This window comes from Cyprinus carpio, chromosome A16, assembly GCF_018340385.1.
Source record: "Cyprinus carpio isolate SPL01 chromosome A16, ASM1834038v1, whole genome shotgun sequence".
NCBI lineage: Eukaryota > Metazoa > Chordata > Actinopteri > Cypriniformes > Cyprinidae > Cyprinus > Cyprinus carpio.
Genome location: NC_056587.1, coordinates 23,550,786 through 23,572,709, shown reverse-complemented (window position 1 = coordinate 23,572,709; position 21,924 = coordinate 23,550,786). Strand labels below are relative to the sequence as shown.

At 32.1% G+C, this 21,924-nt stretch overlaps 1 protein-coding gene across 1 annotated transcript; it reads right to left on the bottom strand.

Moving 5' to 3' along the window:
* Positions 1-2,560: 2,560 nt before the first annotated feature.
* Positions 2,561-20,388, bottom strand: LOC109051039 (pituitary tumor-transforming gene 1 protein-interacting protein-like). Its single transcript, XM_019068564.2, has 7 exons — positions 20,081-20,388; positions 19,595-19,641; positions 17,959-18,067; positions 15,788-15,896; positions 13,893-13,958; positions 10,015-10,061; positions 2,561-2,826 (listed from the first exon to the last, which is right to left on the bottom strand). Exons 1-7 carry the CDS (start codon positions 20,205-20,207, stop codon positions 2,777-2,779), a joined length of 555 nt encoding a protein of 184 aa, XP_018924109.1. The 5' UTR covers positions 20,208-20,388; the 3' UTR covers positions 2,561-2,776.
* Positions 20,389-21,924: the final 1,536 nt, after the last annotated feature.

Sequence of the window (21,924 nt, the reverse complement as noted above, 5' to 3'; positions counted from 1 at the left end):
TTTTTGTTATATATATATATATATATATATTTCACGTCACCTTATATATTTTTATTATTGTTATTTTTTCATATGATATAAATATTTTTATGACTTGCTCCTTATTAAGCCTTACTGTATTTCTATGTTGTATGCACTTGGGCTGTGAATTTTATAACGTGCATATCTGGTTGTCTTTGTTACTCATTTTGGTATTTTTTATCATTTTTGCTTGCTGTTCAGGTGACCTTGTGGGTTTAGAAGGAGCCATAAATAAAAGGCAGTCTATGTATTCATTAAATAAATATATCACTATTGCATTATATTTGTAATTCAACCTAAAATGTGTGTGTGGAGTGTTTCATTTGATTTCATCCATCACATACGTCTGCCATGTTTTACCGTTGGTGTACATTTTTACAGTTTTTCCAAATTTCTTTGTTAAAGATAAAATATCGTCCTTACATAATTCATACAGAAAAAGTAAGAAAAAAGCATATGATATACCTGATTAAAAAATCTCACGGTACCATAGTACCATCACGGAAATAATAATAAAAATATAAAATGAAATAAATAAATAGAAATAAACCCTTTATGGGCTTAATCCTTACATACAGAAAAATTGTCATGATAATGCAAAAAACTAAAAATATGATTAATTATTTCAATGGTCCTTACCTAGGCGTCAGTTTCTTTATGCCAAATAAAATCTTTTAAAGTAAATTCCATAAATCTGACGTATTTGCATGAATTTCATGCATGAGAAATTGATTTGATGGCCGGATGAAAAACACGAGAGATGTTATGATTCTCCTGTAGATCATTTCCCTTGGGAATAACGTTGCCACTGATGAATTATGCAGAAAAACACATATAAAGAAAGTAAATAGGGTCAGTGTTAGATTTCATGCTCACTTGAAACATCTTGCATGCGACTGCTGCGCATCGCGTCTCGTTCCGTTCAGCAATCTTTTAACATGCCAAGCGGATGCATCTCCAGCAATTCACAACGGATCTGCCCAAACATTCACATTTCTGAGTTTTCTTGCCTTTGCAATCTAACGCACGAAGGTCACTGTTATTCTAATTATGGCAAAGAATTAACACCTTGTCTGTTTTAAACGCTGCTTACGTCTGAACCGTAGAACAGGTGTCATGAAATAGGACGCAAAATCACCTGAGAGAGGAACGATTTTTCTACTCTGTGTTTAAACGAATGTGAGTTATTGTAAATGCATCTTTATAAAAAAAAAGCATGCATTCATGTTGCAGCTGGTGGTTTAGTATGAAAAGGAGCAGCATCAACTACTTCCTCCAGGCTGTGAAAGGGAACATGTCCGGATGTGATGTGAATTTCACTTAACCGTTCATCAGTCCACACAGGGATCAGCAGCACCGTGCTTTCTTTAAAAGTGGAAGGCGTGTTTTTAATTAGGGGACATGTTTTTTAATAAGAACACACAGTATAAATACAAACAGAAGCCAGATGTAGTGATTAAAAAGATGCTGAGTTTGCAATCACAACTGAATCAGAAAAGTGCAACAATTCACTGAAAATTGAAACTCAATTTGAACTTATTCACCTTCATGTCATTTCAAACCCTATGTTGTTATTTTTTTGCATGCAATGCAAAGGAGATTTTTTGCATTCCTCAATGCAGGTTTTTTTTCACAATAGTTTAGTATCCCATATGATGCATTTTTAAATAAAATAAAATAAAATGCATCATATAATCCATAAGGTAGTCATATGAATTACAGCACTATATTTCCCTGAAGTCATTTGATGCTTTTTGTGAGAATTAGACTGAAATTAAGTTCACTAAATCACCATGAAGTTTCTTTAAAATCTTATTTGCATTTATTGCACCTGTTTTTGGTCAGCGAATAAAACTAGTAAAGAAAGTATCATATGTCTCATATAAGACGACTTCATGTAAATATAGTGTACACATCATACCGTCTACAGTTATGGTTGTTATTTATTGTCCATCTTAGTTTGAAAGTCGCGCTACACGAACTGTTGCTAGTGCTTGAAAAAGCGACACGAAGGTGAATAATCATCATAGAATTTACATTTTTTGCATTTACTAATTCTTAAATTCTCTATAAGAAAACAAAGAAACAACAAAATTAATAATCACATTCTAACAGCCTTTTTTGGCTATTAACATCATTTTCATCTAAAGCCTTAAAAATATGCAAAAAAAAAAATTTCCTTGTATGTTTCTTAAATCAAGATATATTTTGCTTGAGATAAAAAAAAAAAAAAATTCTGAAAAATGAATCAAAATAAAGTGAGTTTATGCTTAAAACTAGAGAAAAAAATATCTGCTAATGTGAAGCAAAAAAAAAAATCAGCTTTCCCCTTTGAATTAAGTTGATTTTTCTGACTCCATCGAGAGACATTTATTTCCTGTTTAAAGCCTAAAATCACTTCGATACAAAAAACAAAGACTTGCAATCTTGTCTCATTTCGCTATCTTGATTTAAGAAGTGTTTAGATATCCGTTGCTGAAAAATACAGAGGAAGAGCATCATTTTTGCAGTGTGATGCGGTTGTGTTGTGTTAGAGTTATAAAGAAAAGAGAAACCGTGTCAGAGAGAGAGAGAGAGAGTCTGTACGCACACATTAATCATAACTAGAGAGAGAGAGATTTCTAACCAATGGAAGGACTGACAAGGTAATCTCAGTCTGAGCTCCATCAAACCTAAAGTGATCCGACGAGTCTCAAAAGAGCAAAGCACGTGGTGAAGTGACTCCTGTGCGGCTGGATGTGCCGATCCCTCGCTTTCACTCGTTCTCGAACTTGCTGTACGGATGATCGGAGTCTGGGATGAGACCTGGAAAACAAGGACAGCGGAGATGAAAACCTGTCACAGTCACATGACTCTTCTAGCAATAGACAACAATCCATTTGTATGAGTCACAATTATACATTTCTCTTTTATGCCAAAAATCATTAGGATATTAAATAAAGATCATGTTCCATGAAGATATTTTGGAAATTTCCCTACCGTAAATATATCAAAACGTAATTTTTGATTAGTAATGTGCATTGCTAAGAACTTTATTTGGACAACTTTAAAGATGATTTTCTCAATATTTAGATTTTTTTGCACCTTCAGATTCCAGATTTTCAAATAGTTGTATCTCAGACAAATATTGTCCTCCTAACAAACCACACATCAATGGAGAGATGATTTATTCAGAAAAAAATTACCCTTATGACTGGTTTTGTGGTGACAGGGTCTGGGTCACACACACACACACTAATAACATTTTCATTGCCATTAAAGTGAAATTACTAAACATAAAAATAAGAGACTGACAAAATCATTTAAAAGTAAGAAAAAAATCTCAGACATATGAACTCTTCTTATATATATATATAATGAATGATAAATGAACAAACCCATCAGTAAAAACTTTAAGAATAAATAAAACTAAATTTTGATGCATGTATGTGTTGCTGAAGTTGAGGAAGACCCTCATTTTAAGAAAACAGCCTTTTATGAATTGTAACTGAAATCTACAGACACCTGTTAATAAAGTGTCATAAAATAAACACTTAGCTGTGTATTTTGGATGTTTTTTCTTTCCAACGAGAGTCTGAAAGAGGATATGCTATGGAAGCAAAATTGATCAAATCTCCTAGTTAGTCAGTTTGGTGTTTGTTTTGGACCCTGTTGCTGTGTGACACACGGGCAGAAGCTCACACAGAACGTCCTTCGGAGGGCAGGACGCTCGGTGTGTGTGTGTGTGTGTGTGTGTGTGTGTGAGAGAGAGAGAGAGAGCAGCAGGTCGGAGACGCCCAGTCCCTGATGTACAGACTGCTGAGAGCAGGAGAAACACAACGGAGGCCTCCATCCATCATGCTGTCACACACACACACACACACACACGGAGCCGGCGCGCTTCACCGCAGGACACACAAGCACACAGCAGAGCCAATGAGGACACGGCCCAGAAACCATCAGTCATAACAGAGCAGCATCACCACACGCTCAGACAATGACTTCAATTTCGTGCTCAAGTTAAGTTTACAAAAATTACTTTTTGTTTGCAGCAGGATGAGGAAACTATGGAAACTTGATTCTGCCATGGGATTAAAAAAAATTCTGACTTTCTTTTTTATCATTTTGAGAAAGAGAGTCAGAATTGAGAGATATAAACTCTGATTTCTGATTTTTTTCTCCTTTGAATTCTGAGTTTACATCGTGAACGTGAGCGATGAGGAGCCGGCGTGCTGTGAAAACATGAAGAAGCTCCGGCTGGGGTTCGAGCGAGTGAGGCGGAGATGAGAAGAGTCTTGTCATCAGATACAGAGGGATGAAGCTCTCGGAGAGACTCACATCCTTTGATCTTCTCTCTACTTTCAACCAACCTCTTCACCGGCAAGAGCGATCCGGCTCACCAGAATGACAAACACGCAGCCACAGACACTCACACCAATCTGCAGGCTGATTACATTCAATTCAATTAAATTTAAATTGAAATTAATTTATTGATTAATTGGATATGAAATAAAAAAATAGAATAGATTAATTAGTTAATTAAATAAACATACAAAAATAAAATATTTTAAATGAAATACACTTAAATAATAAACTAAATTACTCTAAGAAAAGGTAAAATACAAAATAAATTAAATAAAATATAAATTAAAATTAAATAAAATTTATTTAAAAAAATATTACATTTGATTTAAGTAAATAACAAATAAATTAAAATCATAAAAATAAATTAAAAATACAAAAATAAATTAAAGACAAAGTAAAGTAAATGGAATCAAATTAAATAATAAAATTTACATTTTAAGAAAATTAAAATAAATATAAATAAATAAAAGTATTAAAATAAAAATTACAAAAATAAAATAGAAATTACTTAATTAGATCAAAATTGATAAAAAAAAAATAATAAAAATAATGGATTAAAATATAATAAAGTAAAAATAAAATAAAATAAAATAAAATAAAATAAAAATAAAATAAAATAAAGTTTGCTTCCATGTAGTTGTGCATTTTTTTTCTAAATAAAAGAAGCCGTGTGTTGGAAGACAAATGCTCTTCTGCGGCATGAACCCACACTTCCTTCAGCTTGTCTCAAGGTCGTGTGGTTTTCTGCTGGTGTTTGTGCAGCAGCTGCGAGGGTTCGTCCTCCTGGCCTCCGCTGCGGCTTCAGTGACCCGCTCTCGTTTCTCTCACTCTCACACACCGCAGGAGCTGCGATCGCAGGCGGCGAATACATTTACATTTCACCTCATTCCTCTGTAGCGCCGGGACGCAATCCGGGCCTTTGCCACCACATAAATTACAGCTCTTCTCAGCTCTCCACCGGCACTAATTAGCACAGAGTTAATCAAGCACGAGTCAAGCAGCCCGTCTGATGCTTTTTCACCTATTAGTGCTGGAGGAAAACCTCAGCTCTCCTCAAATCCTTGTGCAACTTTTGCATCTGTGCTTTAAAACGTTATTTTCTTTAAAAAAAAAAACATAAATATTTAGCATTTTCTGAATGATGTAATTCAGGCAATGAACTGAAATAGTTAGTAAAACGCAATCTGATGAAATATTCATGAGCCGTGTTTCTGCGTCGCACAGATAAGTGATCTTTAATAATGAACTGAAGGACAGGTTATTGTATGTCTGTGTGCATCTGGTAAAGGATAATCAAGGTCTTAATTCATAAGTAATGAGTCAAATAATTCTGCTTTCAACAGAGCAATTAGTACTAATATCCTACTGCTATCTAGTAAAGCAACTGTTTGCTTTAGTATTTATAGAAGCTTATTTCTGCCATTGAACAAAAATATAAAAAAGGTAACTGACTCTCACGTGCAAGTTTCATATATCGCGAATCAGACTTTTTTCACAGAATTGCAATTCCAATTTACTCAGAATTCTACATCTACATTTCGTTTTTGTGATTTTTTTGTTTTTGTTTGTATTTTACGTTTACATCTCGTAATTCTGACTTTTTTCATATTTTTGCATGTCAAACACGCAGCCACATAAAATCAATCTGATGTGTGGTTACATTAAATTAAATAAAATAGAAAATAAATTAATGAATAAATAAATAGGGAAATAAAATAAAAAATAAAACTACAAAAAATAAATAAATAAACATATAAAAATAAAATAAATCAAATTAAATGAAATACACTTAAATAATAAACTAAATTACTCTAAGAAAAGGTAAAATACAAAATAAATTAAATAAAATATAAATTAAAATTAAATTAAATGTATTTAAATAAATATTACATTTGATTTAAGTAAATCGCAAATAAATTAAAATCATAAAAATAAATTAAAAATACAAAAAAAAAAATTAAAGACAAAGTAAAGTAAATGGAATCAAATTACATAATAAAAGAATTTATATTTTAAGAAAATGGAAAATAAATATAAATAAATAAAAGTATTAAAATAAAAATTACAAAAATAAAATATTAATTAATTAATTAGATCAAATTGATAAAAAATAAAATAAAATAAAATAAAATAAAATAAAATAAAATAAAATAAAATAAAATAAAATAAAATAAAAAAGTTTGCTTCCATGTAGTTGTGCATTTTTTCTAAATAAATGAAGCCGTGTGTTGGAAGACAAATACTCTTCTGCGGCATGAACCCACACTTCCTTCAGCTTGTCTCAAGGTCGTGTGGTTTTCTGCTGGTGTTTGTGCAGCAGCTGCGAGGGTTCGTCCTCCTGGCCTCCGCCGCAATTCTTACTTCATAGAGTTTTAAGTTACATCTCACAATTCTGACTTTTTTCATATTTTTGAGTTTACATCTCACAATTTTGGCTTTTTTCATAGAGCTTTGCATTTAAATCTCGCAATTCTGACTTTTTTCTTATAGTTTTGCGTTTACATCTCGCAATTTTTACTTTTTTTTGCAGAGTTTTACATCACGCATAGGAATTCTGACTTTTTTCATAATTTTGCGTTTACATATCGCAGTTCTGACTTTTTTCATAATTTTGCGTTTACATATCGCAGTTCTGACTTTTTTCATAATTCTGCGTTTACATATCGCAATTCTGACTTTTTTCATAATTCTGCGTTTACATATCGCAATTCTTAATTTTTTCATAATTTTGCGTTTACATATCGCAATTCTGACTTTTTTCATATTTTTGCGTTTACATATCGCAGTTCTGACTTTTTTCATAATTTTGCGTTTACATATCGCAGTTCTGACTTTTTTCATAATTTTGCGTTTACATATCGCAATTCTGACTTTTTTCATAATTCTGCGTTTACATATCGCAGTTCTGACTTTTCATAATTTTGCGTTTACATATCGCAGTTCTGACTTTTTTCATATTTTTGCGTTTACATATCACAGTTCTGACTTTTTTCATAATTTTGCGTTTACATATCGCAATTCTGACTTTTTTCATAATTTTGCGTTTACATATCGCAATTCTGACTTTTTTTTTCATAATTCTGCGTTTACATATCGCAGTTTCTGACTTTTCATAATTTTGCGTTTACATATCGCAGTTCTGACTTTTACATAAATTTTGCGTTTACATATCGCAGTTCTGACTTTTTTCATAATTTTGCGTTTACATATCGCAGTTCTGACTTTTTACATAATTTTGCGTTTAATATCGCAGTTCTGACTTTTTTTCATAATTTTGCGTTTACATATCGCAGTTCTGACTTTTTTCATAATTCTGCGTTTACATATCGCAGTTCTGACTTTTTTCATAATTTTGCGTTTACATATCGCAGTTCTGACTTTTTTCATAATTTTGCGTTTACATATCGCAGTTCTGACTTTTTTACATAATTCTGCGTTTACATATCGCAGTTCTGACTTTTTTCATAATTTTGCGTTTACATATCGCAGTTCTGACTTTTTTCATATTTTGCGTTTACATATCGCAGTTCTGACTTTTTTCATAATTCTGCGTTTACATATCGCAGTTCTGACTTTTTTCATAATTTCTGCGTTTACATATCGCAGTTCTGACTTTTTTTCATAATTCTGCGTTTACATATCGCAATTCTGACTTTTTTTCATAATTTTTGCGTTTACATATCGCAGAGAGTTCTGACTTTTTTCATAATTTTGCGTTTACATATCGCAGTTCTGACTTTTTCATAATTTTGCGTTTACATATCGCAGTTCTGACTTTTCATATTTTTGCGTTTACATATCGCAGTTCTGACTTTTTTCATATTTTTGCGTTTACATATCGCAGTTCTGACTTTTTTCATAATTCTGCGTTTACATATCGCAATTCTGACTTTTTTCATAATTGAGTTAACATCTCGCAATTCTGACTTTTTTCATAATTTTGCGTTTACATATCGCAATTCTGACTTTTTCATAATTCTGCGTTTACATATCGCAATTCTGACTTTTTTCATAATTCTGCGTTTTAACATATCGCAGTTCTGACTTTTTCATAATTCTGCGTTTACATATCGCAGTTCTGACTTTTTTCATAATTCTGCGTTTACATATCGCAGTTCTGACTTTTTTCATAAAATTCTGCGTTTACATATCGCAGTTCTGACTTTTTTTCATAATTTTGCGTTTACATATCGCAGTTCTGACTTTTTTCATAATTCTGCGTTCACATATCGCAGTTCTGACTTTTTCATAATTCTGCGTTCACATATCGCAGTTCTGACTTTTTTCATAATTTTGCGTTTACATATCGCAGTTCTGACTTTTTTCATAATTTTGCGTTTACATATCGCAATTCTGACTTTTTTCATATTTTTGAGTTTACATCTCACAATTTTGGCTTTTTTCATAGAATTTTGCATTTACATCACGCAATTCTTACTTCATACAGTTTTACGTTACATATCGCAATTCTGACCTTTTCTTATAATTTTGCGTTTACATCTCGCGATTCTGATGTACGATATGTAAACTCAGAATTCTGGAAGGAAAAAATCTGAAAAGCATGAAATCTTGACATTCAAGAGACATGAAATAAAAATGAAAATGTAAAGAACGTATCCAGACTATGTTGGTTTAGTAACTATGCATGCTGAATATGTATTTGATATATTTGTGTTGGTGTCGCCACATAATGTCCAAAATAAAATTATTTAAAAAATTATTATTTAAATTATTATTTTCTTTTTTTTATTATTTTGGTTTTTTAATCTCGCAATTCTGACTTTTTTTTTTTTTTGTTTTATTGTTTTAAATCTCAATGGTGAGATAATTTCTATTCTGCGGTGGAAACAAGCTTCCATGAGTATTTCTCATGCATAATCTCTACTCGTCCTCTGCCGAGGCCACATCAGCATTGATCAGGCAGTGTTGGGACGCGGCGCACGAGTCGATCAGAAAGCTGAGTGTTCCTGTATCGGACTGCGTTTGAAGAACACATTATCTGCTGAATAAAGCATTATTCAGACCAACACAATGAACCAGATCAATAAAGACCTGTTACAACATCTCCACATGATGTCCTGTAATCAGCCAAAAGTTAACAACTGGAGATATATTAGCTAATACAAGACATCTCTGCAGAACTGAGCACTTTAGTAGTTGTGGCAGTCTGAATCCTACCCATAATTATTGATGCAATTATCTCCAGCTAATTCTTCAACCGGAACAGCTCAAATACATCAGTGAGTGAACAAACATGGGACACACTGTCTGCTGACTATATATGAAAAAATATTTAAAAATCTTACAGACCCCATAGGTTTGTACGGCACAGTATGAATTTCATTGTAAAACCAATTTTATTTCTACTGTTTTATATGTATGTTTTGGAGCAGATAAATACAATAAATAAAAATGTAAACAAAAATAAAAATATTTAGAAATAAAAGTAGCCAATCAGAGTCCAGGATACATTTAATAACCTAAAATGTGAGCTTGTTTGCGAGGTTTTAGTCACTATATCATTCCCATAGTTTTATTTGTGTTATTTCAGAGCTTTTATGACACTACTATTTCTCTAAAATGCAGAAAAGAGTCATAATGAGTAGATGTGAATATTAATGACAGAAGCACAGGACTGACGTGACTTACCATACTTCTTGCGGATTTCATCATGTTTCACCTTCCTCTCCGCCTTCCTGCAACAGACAGTAACCAGAGATGAGTGACGGCTTTTTACAGACTGGACTGGGGGGAACAAAATACTGAATTTCTGTGCCATTTGCATCATTTAAGCTGTATTTTTTTGCAGAGACTTGGAAGAAATTATGTAAATTAGACTGATTGACAGATCATGTGACTATACACTAAATAATATAATGATTGATCGATTGTTTATAGTTATAGTGTTTATATTTTGTTTATAATATTCGTATTGAGAAAAGAGTGAAAAATGGAAAAAGTAAATAATTAAAATGTATCAAACTAAAAAATTTTTTTAAATAATACAATGTAAAGTATGGTTTGTGCTGAACAGTGCTTTGTGCTGTCGAGAGCATGAAGTCTTGAAATTCAAGAGACATGAAATATAAATGAAAAAAAAAGACCGTATCCAGACTATGTTGGTTTAGTAACTATGCATGCTGAATATGTATTTGATATATTTGTGTTGGTGTCACCACATGATGTCCAAAATAAAATTATTTGTGAAATTATTATGAAAATTATTATTTTCTATTTGCTATTTTCCAGGAATTTATATCTTGCAATTCTGACTTTTTTCTCAAAATTCTGACTTTTTTCGTACAGTTTTACATTTATATCTCGCAATTCTGACTTTTTTCGTACAGTTTTACATTTACATCTCGGAATTCTGAGTTTTTTTAGTTGTTTTTATTTTTCTATCTCGTAATTCTGAGTTTTTTGTACAGTTTTACATTTATATCTCGCAATTCTGAGTTTTTCGTACAATTTTACATTTATATCTCGCAATTCTGAGTTTTTCGTACAGTTTTACATTTATATCTCGCAATTCTGATTTTTCCGTACAGTTTTACATTTATCTCGCAATTCTGAGTTTTTCGTACAATTTTACATTTAAATCTCGTAATTCTGAGCTTTTTTTGTGACGTTTTTCTTTTTTCTCGCAATTCTGACTTTTTTCTCAAAATTCTGACTTTTTTCGTACAGTTTTACATTTATATCTCGCAATTCTGACTTTTTTCGTACAGTTTTACATTTTTCTCGCAATTCTGAGTTTTTTCAGTGTTTTTAGTTTTATATTTATTTATTCTTAGTTTTTCTGATTTTTTCGTACAGTTTTACATTTTTTACAGTTTTATTTTTTCGTACATTTTTACATTTATATCTCGCAATTCTGATTTTTCCTTTTTTTTTTAAATTCTTTTTTTGAAATTCTGACTTTTTTTACAGTTTTCTGACTTTTTTCGTACAGTTTTACATTTATCTCGCAATTCTGACATTTTTCTCGCAATTCTGACTTTTTTCGTAGTTTTACATTTATATCTCGCAATTCTGACTTTTTTCGTACAGTTTTACATTTACATCTCGCAATTCTGACTTTTTTCGTACAGTTTTACATTTATATCTCGCAATTATTTCTGACTTTTTTTTTACATTTATATCTCTTTTTTATGGTTTTTTTTTTTAGTTTTGCATTTATGTCTTTTTTCTTAGAGCTTTGGTTTTTATATCTTGCATTTCTGATTTTTTTTCTCAGAATTCTAATGTTTTGCCCAATACAAATTCTGAATCACGTAAAACCAGAACATAAAGAACAAATCAAACTCATAACCTGGATTCAATTTACGCAACCAAAACTGCTCAACTGAAAGCCGGCCAAGTCCTGAAGAGCAGCACATGGGCGGCAGTAGATGATTCACAGTGAGTTCATGTCTTTGTTTTAAGGCCGTCCATTCCTTCACAGGCTCGTCGTAAATGCGAGCAGCAGTGTTTTATGGGCGTGTGACATACGAGCGGTGCTATACAACACCAATCGCTCGCCCTGCATCATTCATCCTCTCTACAGCCCACAAAGAAGATGGGCCGAGCCTCCAGACGAACCTGCGGCTGCTTCATACCCGAATAAATCAGCCAGAGCTTTATGAGCAGCTGATCTGTGAACAATCACTGGAGCCATTAGCCATCTGTTGCTGCTTCCACAATCCTGAACAAAGCAGCACAACAATAACTCCACCAGCTAGTGTTTTACACGTGTATCTGTTACAGATCAGACTTTTGCATTAAAATGCAATGCTAAACGCTTAGATCAACGGCGAATAAAACTAATCTTTATTAAAAGACTAAGTTTCACTAACATTCAAAAGTTTGTGGTCAGCAAGATTTTTAATGCATTTGAAACATAATAAACATAATAAAGATTACAAAAAATACTAAAACTAAATTTAAAATAAAAACATTAATAAATACTATAGAGTGCAGACATAAAAATGACAAATACTAAAAATAATTAATAATATTAACAGATGTTTTACTTTTGATTTTAATAATGTATTAGTAAATGTTGACATGAAAACAAACTAAGATTAATAAATGCTACAATAAAGTATTTTAATTATTGATTCATGTTAACTAATGCAGTTAACTAGTGTTAACAAAGGGAACCTTATTGAAAAGTGTTACGAAACTATCATAGAACTAACCACAGCTAACAAACCCTGTGTCTGTTTCAATCTTTCAATTCTTCTTAAACAAAAAATAGAAAAATCCATTTACTAAATATTCTCTCCATGTATGTTCAAGGACATCAGAATGCACTGTGCTGCTGTTAGCAATAATAATAATTCAACACGATACGCACTAAAGAAGTCCATCAGGCTGTTCTTTGTTGTGACAGACGTAAAATACTGAACATAAGCACATTGGTACATCAGATGCATCGCACACAATCGGCCGAGACCCTGCAGAGATATCTGATCTCGGTTAATCTGAGCTCTCGAGTTCAAAAGGAGATCCCTGCTCCCCCTCGAGTGTCTGACACAGAAGTGACCTTGTTAGTGCAGCACAGCTGCTGAAAGCCCTACAGACATATTTACACGCAACACACGTAATCATTAAAGCACTGAGACACACACACACACTCATTACGTGCCCAAATCAGCTTCAGATCAACAGGTGCTTGAAAAATACCTTCAACTTTGACACGACGGGATTGAATGCAACCAAACCTCACAATGAAAAGCTGGCTACATGCACAAAGTATTTGCAGTATTAAAGAAATGGTTCAGCCAAAAATGTAAATGTGTTCACCCTCAGACCATCCGAGATGTAATAATGTGATCATTTTAGGTTAATTGATAGAAATGTAGCATTGCATCACTTGCTCTGCAGTGAATGGGTGCCGTCAGAATGAGAGTCTGATAAAAACATCACAATAATCCACAGCACTCCAGTCCATCAGTGAACATCTGGAGAAGACAAAAACTGAAACAAATCCAGCATTAAGACGCTTTTAACTAAAATACAAGTCTATAATCCATAATAACACTTCCTGCAGTGAGTGAAAGTGTTGTGGTGTGAATCAGGAGAGAAATCTGCACAGATCAAGCAGTGTTTAAACAGATCTAAACAAATATGTGTCTTGATTTTGATGTGAGAGACAACGGCAGATGCACTTTTTCACTGGAGGAAGTGTTATTATGGATTATAGACTCTATGTATTTGAGTTAAAAACGTCTTAATGCTGGATGTGTTTCAGTTTTTGTCTTCTCCAGATGTTAACTGATGGACTGGAGTGCTTTGGATTATTGTGATGTTTTTATCAGACTCTCATTCTGACGGCACCCATTCACTGCAGAGCAAGTGATGCAATGCTACATTTCTCCAAATCTGATGAAGAAACAAACTCCCCTACATTTTCATTTTTGAACTATTCCTTTAACATCTACTATTAAATTGACCATAAAAAAAACTCTCATCTACAATGTAAACGTAACTCGTTTCATCAGGTTTGAACTCACATGCTGATCTGAGATGTGAGATCTACGTACCGCTCATCTGATCGCTGTCTGATCTCCTCTCTTCTCCGGGCAAACTGCTCATCATCGCTGTCAAAACTGAAAGTAAACGTAACTAAGCAATTCAGAATATATATATTAGTACATTAACAATGAGTTTGAGTGAATCACGGTATATTCCAGTCATGTCGGATTTACTGTAATTACAAGTTTACAAAACTCAAAGTTTATCAGCATAATTATGAATTCCCAGACCTCACGTGACATCAAACTGGCAGCTATTCATCATATAAGAAAACATAGAGCTGGGTTAATATTTTAATTAATTATTTTACTCTCAAAACTGCACATGGATTTATTTCACCGGCACTAGAAAAAAATCATTTCTGAGACCAAGAACACGAACAACCTGTAAAAAAAAAACCCTGATAACTATACTAATTGTGTGACCTTTACGTGATCGCAGAAACAGAAACACAGAAACTCCAGCCACATGAAACAATAAACAACAATAAAACAATTCACTCAGAATGAGAACAAAGAGTGAAACTATGATCTGTACTCGAGCTGAAAAACAACACGTCTCTGAGCCGTTCTAAACATCACAGAACAAAGGATCGTCACGTGAAGCTGAATAAGCATTAAGAAGAGATAGAAGAAGTGATTCTGCTTCGTCTGCGTTTGCATCATGAGACGTGTGACTGACACCATGATGGAAGACTTGACAAATTAAATCATCTCTGATTGACAGACAGACGTGTCCTTTACAACCCGACAGATACAAAATCATCTCTTTGGGGGAAAACGCCAATTCTTGAGCATTCTTATTTTTTATAATGTTAGAGATTTTAGAGTTTAATCAGCTTCAGCTGCTGCTTCTGGTGTCAGATCTTGAGTGATTTTGATCAAGTAAAGGTCAGAATAACTGCAGTAATATCTCCAGATGAACTCTTACTGGACTGAAGCAGCTCAGCTTTACTTGATTCTCCATCAATCATGTTTTAGAGTCTCAAATCTGATCATCAGGATCTTTTGAGGAGCGTTTGTTTCCAGAAGCTTTACTTTCACTGTTCCTCAGCGGAGGAATGATCTTCACACGCCTCCAGATACATCATACATCTTCTGAGGAGCCTTTATTTCTTCATCTCTCAATCACTGCATTATATGTTTGGATCATTTACATCTCATCTCATTACTGGAGATATAGAACCACGACTCATATTTAGATCATTTTATGTCAGCATCTGCTGCACTGTTAGAAAGATCTCACTGATTTTATTCATCACAAGCAGCAGAATGTCATCATATAAATATCAGCATCTGCAGCAAATTACATATTTTTGCTCAGTTTGAGTCTCTGAATAAAATTCAGCTGTTCAGCTGTTTTTCCTCCATATTCTCACTTTTTTTTAAGCAATTCTGAGTTTATATCCGAGGATTTGATATTTTTTTTTTTCTCGCAATTCTGAGTTTATATCCGAGGATTTTGACTTTTTTTTTTCTTTTTTTTTCCGCAATTCTGAGTTTATATCCGAGGATTTTGACTTTTTTTTTCCTCGCAATTCTGAGTTTATATCCGACAGTTTAGACCTAAACTGCATATTTTGCTCAGTTTGAGTCTCTGAATAAAATTTAACTCCATATTCTCACTATATGAGCCATAAAAGCCTGATGGATCAAATATGGTATTCAATTAAAATATGCCTTTTTTATTTTATTTTATTTTTTTTTTATTCTAAAGGTTCAGTAAACTGTTCCATTTTTAACAAATAAAAGATTAGGGTTCCAGGGTTCAATGAACTGCTCAGTTTCACAAACTGAGATCTGCCAGGGTTTAGAGGGTTCCTCTTTGACCACAGAACACATGGCAGCTCTGAGGTGGAAGTGAAAGCTGTTAGTGTGAAAAGAGGCTGATATGAACGTCTGACCTGGACGAGCGTCTGCGTTTACAGCAGCAGCAGCAGCAGCAGACGGTGATGGCCAGCAGCAGAATCCCGCATACCACAGCCATCGCGATGATCAGAGCCTCGAAGTTCACTGAAACAACAACAACATCCCAACACTGAGGATCAGAGACACAGCTCAGAGATCCGCGTGTAGGTCACTACTGACACCTGCTGGACGTTTACTGACGCCAACTCCGTTCTCATGAGTGAGGAGTCATGCAGTGTTTTTTTGTTGTTATCATGTGAGTGTGAGCAATATAACTGCATCATCTAGATTATATATTATAACACAATCAGGTCTGTTTTGACCTAGAAAAATCCATAAAAAATTGTTTTTAGTAAGGGAATGAAACTCAAAAGCAAATGCTTTAAGGCCCTCAAAATACACCATTATTTGATTTTTTGAGGTCATAATAATACATTATTATTATTTATTTTTTTTTAGATATAAGCATTTGAAAACTTTTTAGATGTGTATTTTTGGTGTTTTTTGTTTTTTATTATTTTAGTTGTTTTGTATATTTTTTAATTTTCTTATTTGTGTTATTTGTAATATATATACACCATTATTATCAATTATTTTGTTGTTTTGACAGAAATAAATATGCAAGTTTCATAAATTTGGACTGTTTTTGATATATAGGACCTTAGTTTTTTGGTGTGGTTAATTTGTGGTTTGTGGTAATATATAATTGTAACATTCAACACTTTTTGAAAAGTTTTTACATGCTTTCAGTTAAAAAATATTAACTGTCCCAGAATGCAAATATATATATATAGAGAAAGAGAGAGAGAAAGAGAGAGAGAAAGGGAGAGATTTTGAATGCATTAAGAGGGTTAAAGGAGCAGTTCAGCAAGAAGAGAATAAGAAGAGTTTTTCATTAGGGTAAAATAATTTTCACAATACAAAAAAATCTTAATGGCCTTACACAAAAAAAAGAAAGAAAGAAAGAAATGGTGTAGAAACTATTTTTTGCTAGTAAATTTCAGAATTAATTATAAAGAAATGGCATGTAAAACACTGACCTCAAACATAAATCTTTGAAATAGAAAGATTGAAATTATGTTTTCTTGTAAAATATACTCTAGGCTAATTATCTTAATTATGACAATATATATTTTTACAGTGCACAAAACAGGTTTTGATTTTTTTCTTTCTTTTGATTTTGAAATATGAGCAGGGGATTCTGCTCTCATCCAGCGTGATTTCACTTTCTAATTCGACAAAATCAGGAGCTTTTAAGTGACTCTGAGTGAATGTCAGGTAAGTGATAAGTGGTTCTGTGAAGCTGAAAGTGACTTTAAGAGCCGCCACACGACACATCTGAGACTTTCACTGTAGAAGTGAGAAACAACCGGCTGTTCATTATCACTAAATAAAACTCTCCAGGGACTTTTACTGTGACGGAGACAGTCTGAATGTACTTTATCACACGAATACTTATCAAATCAATAAATAAAGAAGAAGTATAAATCATTTTATTTTCTATACTCGTAAAGGCCACAGAGAGACGAAATATGAGCACTGCTTTGTTGTTAAACTATTAAAAACATTCAAATAAAGCTGAAATATCAATACTATTAAAAGCTAAAAAACCGATTAATACAGTTAAAAGCTTAAACAAAAGGAAAATTACAAATGTTGCCATGGCAACTATCCTAAATAAGTTTAAGCTGAAGTACTAAAATTATTAACTAAAATAAATTGATAAGTTTAAGCTGAAGTACTAATAATAATAATAATAAAATTTACTAAAAAAAATCTAAAAAATTTTACTGAAATAAAAAATAAAAATTGAAAATATAAAATAGAAGATAATTCAAAATAATAAAGCTATAACAGTATATAAATAATACTATGTTTCACAGGACTGAGCACTCAGTTATACAGTGTTCTGGAAGACACTGAATGCCAAGAATAGCCAATCAGAATCAAAGTATTCTAGAGATCCGCATAGTAATGAACGTAATGTCCTCAGGACGTGATAAAACAACCGATCACTGCAAGGAAGCTGAACGGGGGACTTCCAGGCCTGACTGCAAATCTCCCTTCATCAGTGTGAAAGCATTACTTCCATCAGAAACAGCTGCTGTACTTAGATTGTACTTTAGAGACCAGCAGGTAGCTGCTCACAGCGCGAGCGTGAACTCACCCCAGCAAACACCCCAGCGAGCCTGAGAGAGTTTACACACCGACGCCGGAGGAATCACATACGACACCGGATAATCTGTGCAGCTGCTGTTCGTCTGGCACCACAAACACTGCCGGGAAAAATACAATTATTATTATTATTATTAATGTTAATGACATCCTCCAGTGTTAAAAAAAAAACATTTATTATTATTATTATTATTATTATTATTATCATTATTATCATTATTATTAATGACATCCTCCAGTGTTAAAAAAAAACATTTATTATTATTATTATTATTATTATTATTATTATTATTATTATTATTATCATTATTATTAATGACATCCTCCAGTGTTAAAAAAAAGACATCCTCCAAGATGTTAAGGGTTATTATTTTTTAATTTTTTATTTTTTTTTATTATTTTTGTTTTTATTATCATTATTATTTATGTTAAATAATATTTGTTGTTATTATTATTATTATTATTATTATTATCATTATTATTAATGACATCCTCCAGTGTTAAAAAACATTTATTATTATTATTATTATTAACATTATTATTATTATTATTATTATTATTATTATTATTAATGACATCCTTCAGTATGTTACAAAAACATGTATTATTATTATTATTATTATTATTATTATTATTATTATTATTAATGGACATCCTTCAGTGTTAAAAAAAACCTTCAGTATGTTTTAAAAATATTTATTATTATTATTATTATTATTGTTGTTATTGTTAATATCCTCCAGAATGTTAGAAAAATATTTATTATTATTATTATTGTTATTATTATTAATGTTAACGACATCCTCCAAGATGTTAAGGGAAAAAAAATAATAATTATTATTAACATTATTATTATTTTTTTTTTTCATCCTCCAGTGTTAAAAATATTTATTTTTTTTATTATTAATGACTCAGTATGTTACAAAAACATTTATTAATATTATTATTTTTTCTATTATTATTGTCATTTTTTTATGAAAACATTTATTATTATTATTTTTAATGACATCCTCCAGTGTTAAAAATATTTATTATTATTATTATTGACATCCTATTAATGACTCAGTATGTTACAAAAACATTTATTAATATTATTATTATTATTGTTATTATTTAGGTTGTTAATATAGGATGTTATTATTATTATTATTGTTTTTGATGTTTTTCGGGATGTTACAGGATGTTTTTATTATTATTATTATTATTTACTATTATTATTGACATTATTATCATCATCATTACTGACGAAATATTATTATTATTAATGTTTATGACAATTATTATTATTATTAATGACATCCTTCAGGAAGTGAGATCAGCACAGCACAAACATTATCAACTCATTTGATGAATTCTGTGATGTTTGTTTGCATTATTGTTGTTTGTGTCACTAAACCATTCATCTTGTTTGAAATCAACTCAAAATAAGAAAAGATGCTTAAAATATGAAAACAAAGTGCTTTCGATCATAATCGATATAATTAAGATCATCTGAGCAGATTTCTGATTGTCTAATGTACCATCTTCTATAAAAACCTTCACAAATTACAATATTCATTGTCCAAAGGTCCAGGCGGAAGCGCAGAAACACAGCTAATAAAAAGTGAAGCGGTGTCATGTGATCTTACCGAAACATTGGCGAGGCATGTCTCACAGGAAGTCTGAGTGTTGCATGCTGGGAAAGAATTAAAAACTCACTCAGATCAGACATAAAAACACTTCCACACTGAAAATAAAGAGCTGAATTCGTCCAAAGGTTGTTCTGGATGAGCAGACGGTTCATAAAGTATAACATACTGCTACAACAAATACATCCTGGATTAACAATCATAAATCACACAACAGAGAAATACACAAAGCTCCTTGAAATACACTTATATTTCTCATTGACTTTGAATACACAGCTTTTATTTATAAAAGTCCTTTCAGTGTTTTTATATCACTGACTAATAATGACATTAAAATTAGTGACAGTTCTATATTAAACATATCTAATACATTAGGAAAGTATGACTTATAGAAATATACTTGTACTATAATAATAATTTATTGAACTGTATTTAAATGCATTTTTACATTACAAGCATTAAAACAGAGATGTATGATACACATACGCTTGTGGACCGCTGGATGAGTTGTAGGTGTGATTCTTGTTGTTGTTAGCGTTAGTTCAGTTTTACTGAATGCGACACACATCAGCAGGAGGCCCCACATCGACACAAACACGCGCGGTTTATCCATATCGGAGAGGATTTGACGGTTTATACAGCAGACGAAGGTTGAGTTTGTGTCTGAGCTCTAAAATCTTGATTTCGACTACACAAAAATCTCCAAATCTCTCCTCAACACGCAACCGAAAGCATCGAGTGATCCAAAACACGGAAGCGCGACGACGCAGCTGACGAGCTGCTGCTGCTGCCTTCAAAATAAAAGTCCTCTGAGAACGCCGTAAACGAAAGCATAAGCACCAAATTACGGAGACCCAGTCCGCCACGTAAAAAAAAAAGAGGGCGGGGGGTTAAAACGCATGCTTTGATACATCAGACTTTATAACTCACAATTATAATATGAAAAGTCGAAATTATAACCTTGATAAATAATAACTATAAGGTAAAAGTCTAAATTATGAGATGAAAAGTCGAAATTATAAAATTAAAAATCATAACTATGAGATACAAAGTTGCAATTATGAGATGAAAGGCCAAAAATCTCTATTATCATAATTTAGAATTTTTTAAATTCTAATATTATGACTTTTAAATTCATAATTTAGACTTTTATTTTAAAATGTCGAGTTTCTAAGCCATAAATAAAAACACATTAAAAAAAAACACATCTCTCCATCTTTATATATTGACCCTCTAACTTTTGCACTCACTATTCTAATCTATTCTTATAAAAAAAAGAAAAAAAATCTAACTGCCTATAGCTTTCTAAATCTTTTTGTATTCTATCTATTTTCTTTTCATTTATTATATAATTATATAAAAAGACCTCTTACACTAGCTTGCTCTATTCTTTTTCTAATGTTTTCTTTTTTTTTAATTATATTATTTAAAAGCCCTTGCTACGTGTATTGCAGTGCGTTTAAGCTAACTGAGACTTGTTGTTATAGCACTTGTATATCATGTGCTCTTTTGTTGATTTTGATTTTGCTTCCATTGTCCTTCATTTTGTAAGTCGCTAAATGCTAAAATGTCGGAAAATAAATGACTGAGAAATGTAATGTAATGTCATGTATCAAAACTGATGTTTTATCTCATAATTATGAATTAGTATGTCAGTTTCAACCTAATAAGTCATCATTTCAGCTTGGCAGGGGCCTATGTAAAGTCATCATTTCTCATTAGGTCATAATTATGATTTACCAAAGCATGATTAATTTTTTTCTTCTTACATGGTGCAAATGGGCTTTCATCAACCAAACAGACCCAACATTTTAAGCATTAATATGAAAAATAATCATGGTGCTGCTGTAGTAAAACTTGTATTGTTCATTGTATCATACCGACATGTCAGTTCATAAATTAACTCACATTAAGGAACCTTATTGTAAGGTGTTACAGATCTTTACATGTGTGAATAAATACCACTGGACCTGAGACCAATCATTTAACTGCTTACATATGTTTTTCACTCAATTCATGCGTGCTTTCTATCAGTTTAGAATCACAACAATCACGGATTTGATTTTGAGTATGGTTCGTTTATTTTATGTTAGGTGATTCGTTTCGTTTCGTTTGATTAGTTCAATTTCAATCGCGGATTTAAGGATGAATCGGTTCAACAAATCGTAAAACAAACAAAAGCGCTGGATTAGGTGGATAATTTGCCCCACTGTCCATTTTGAAACGAAAAACACAAAACTTGTGACCAAACTCTGAACTCTATCCGTTGACCCCAAGCATCTCTTTTCTATACTTACTGTGTGAACTCAATGATAATCTTTCCCATGAGA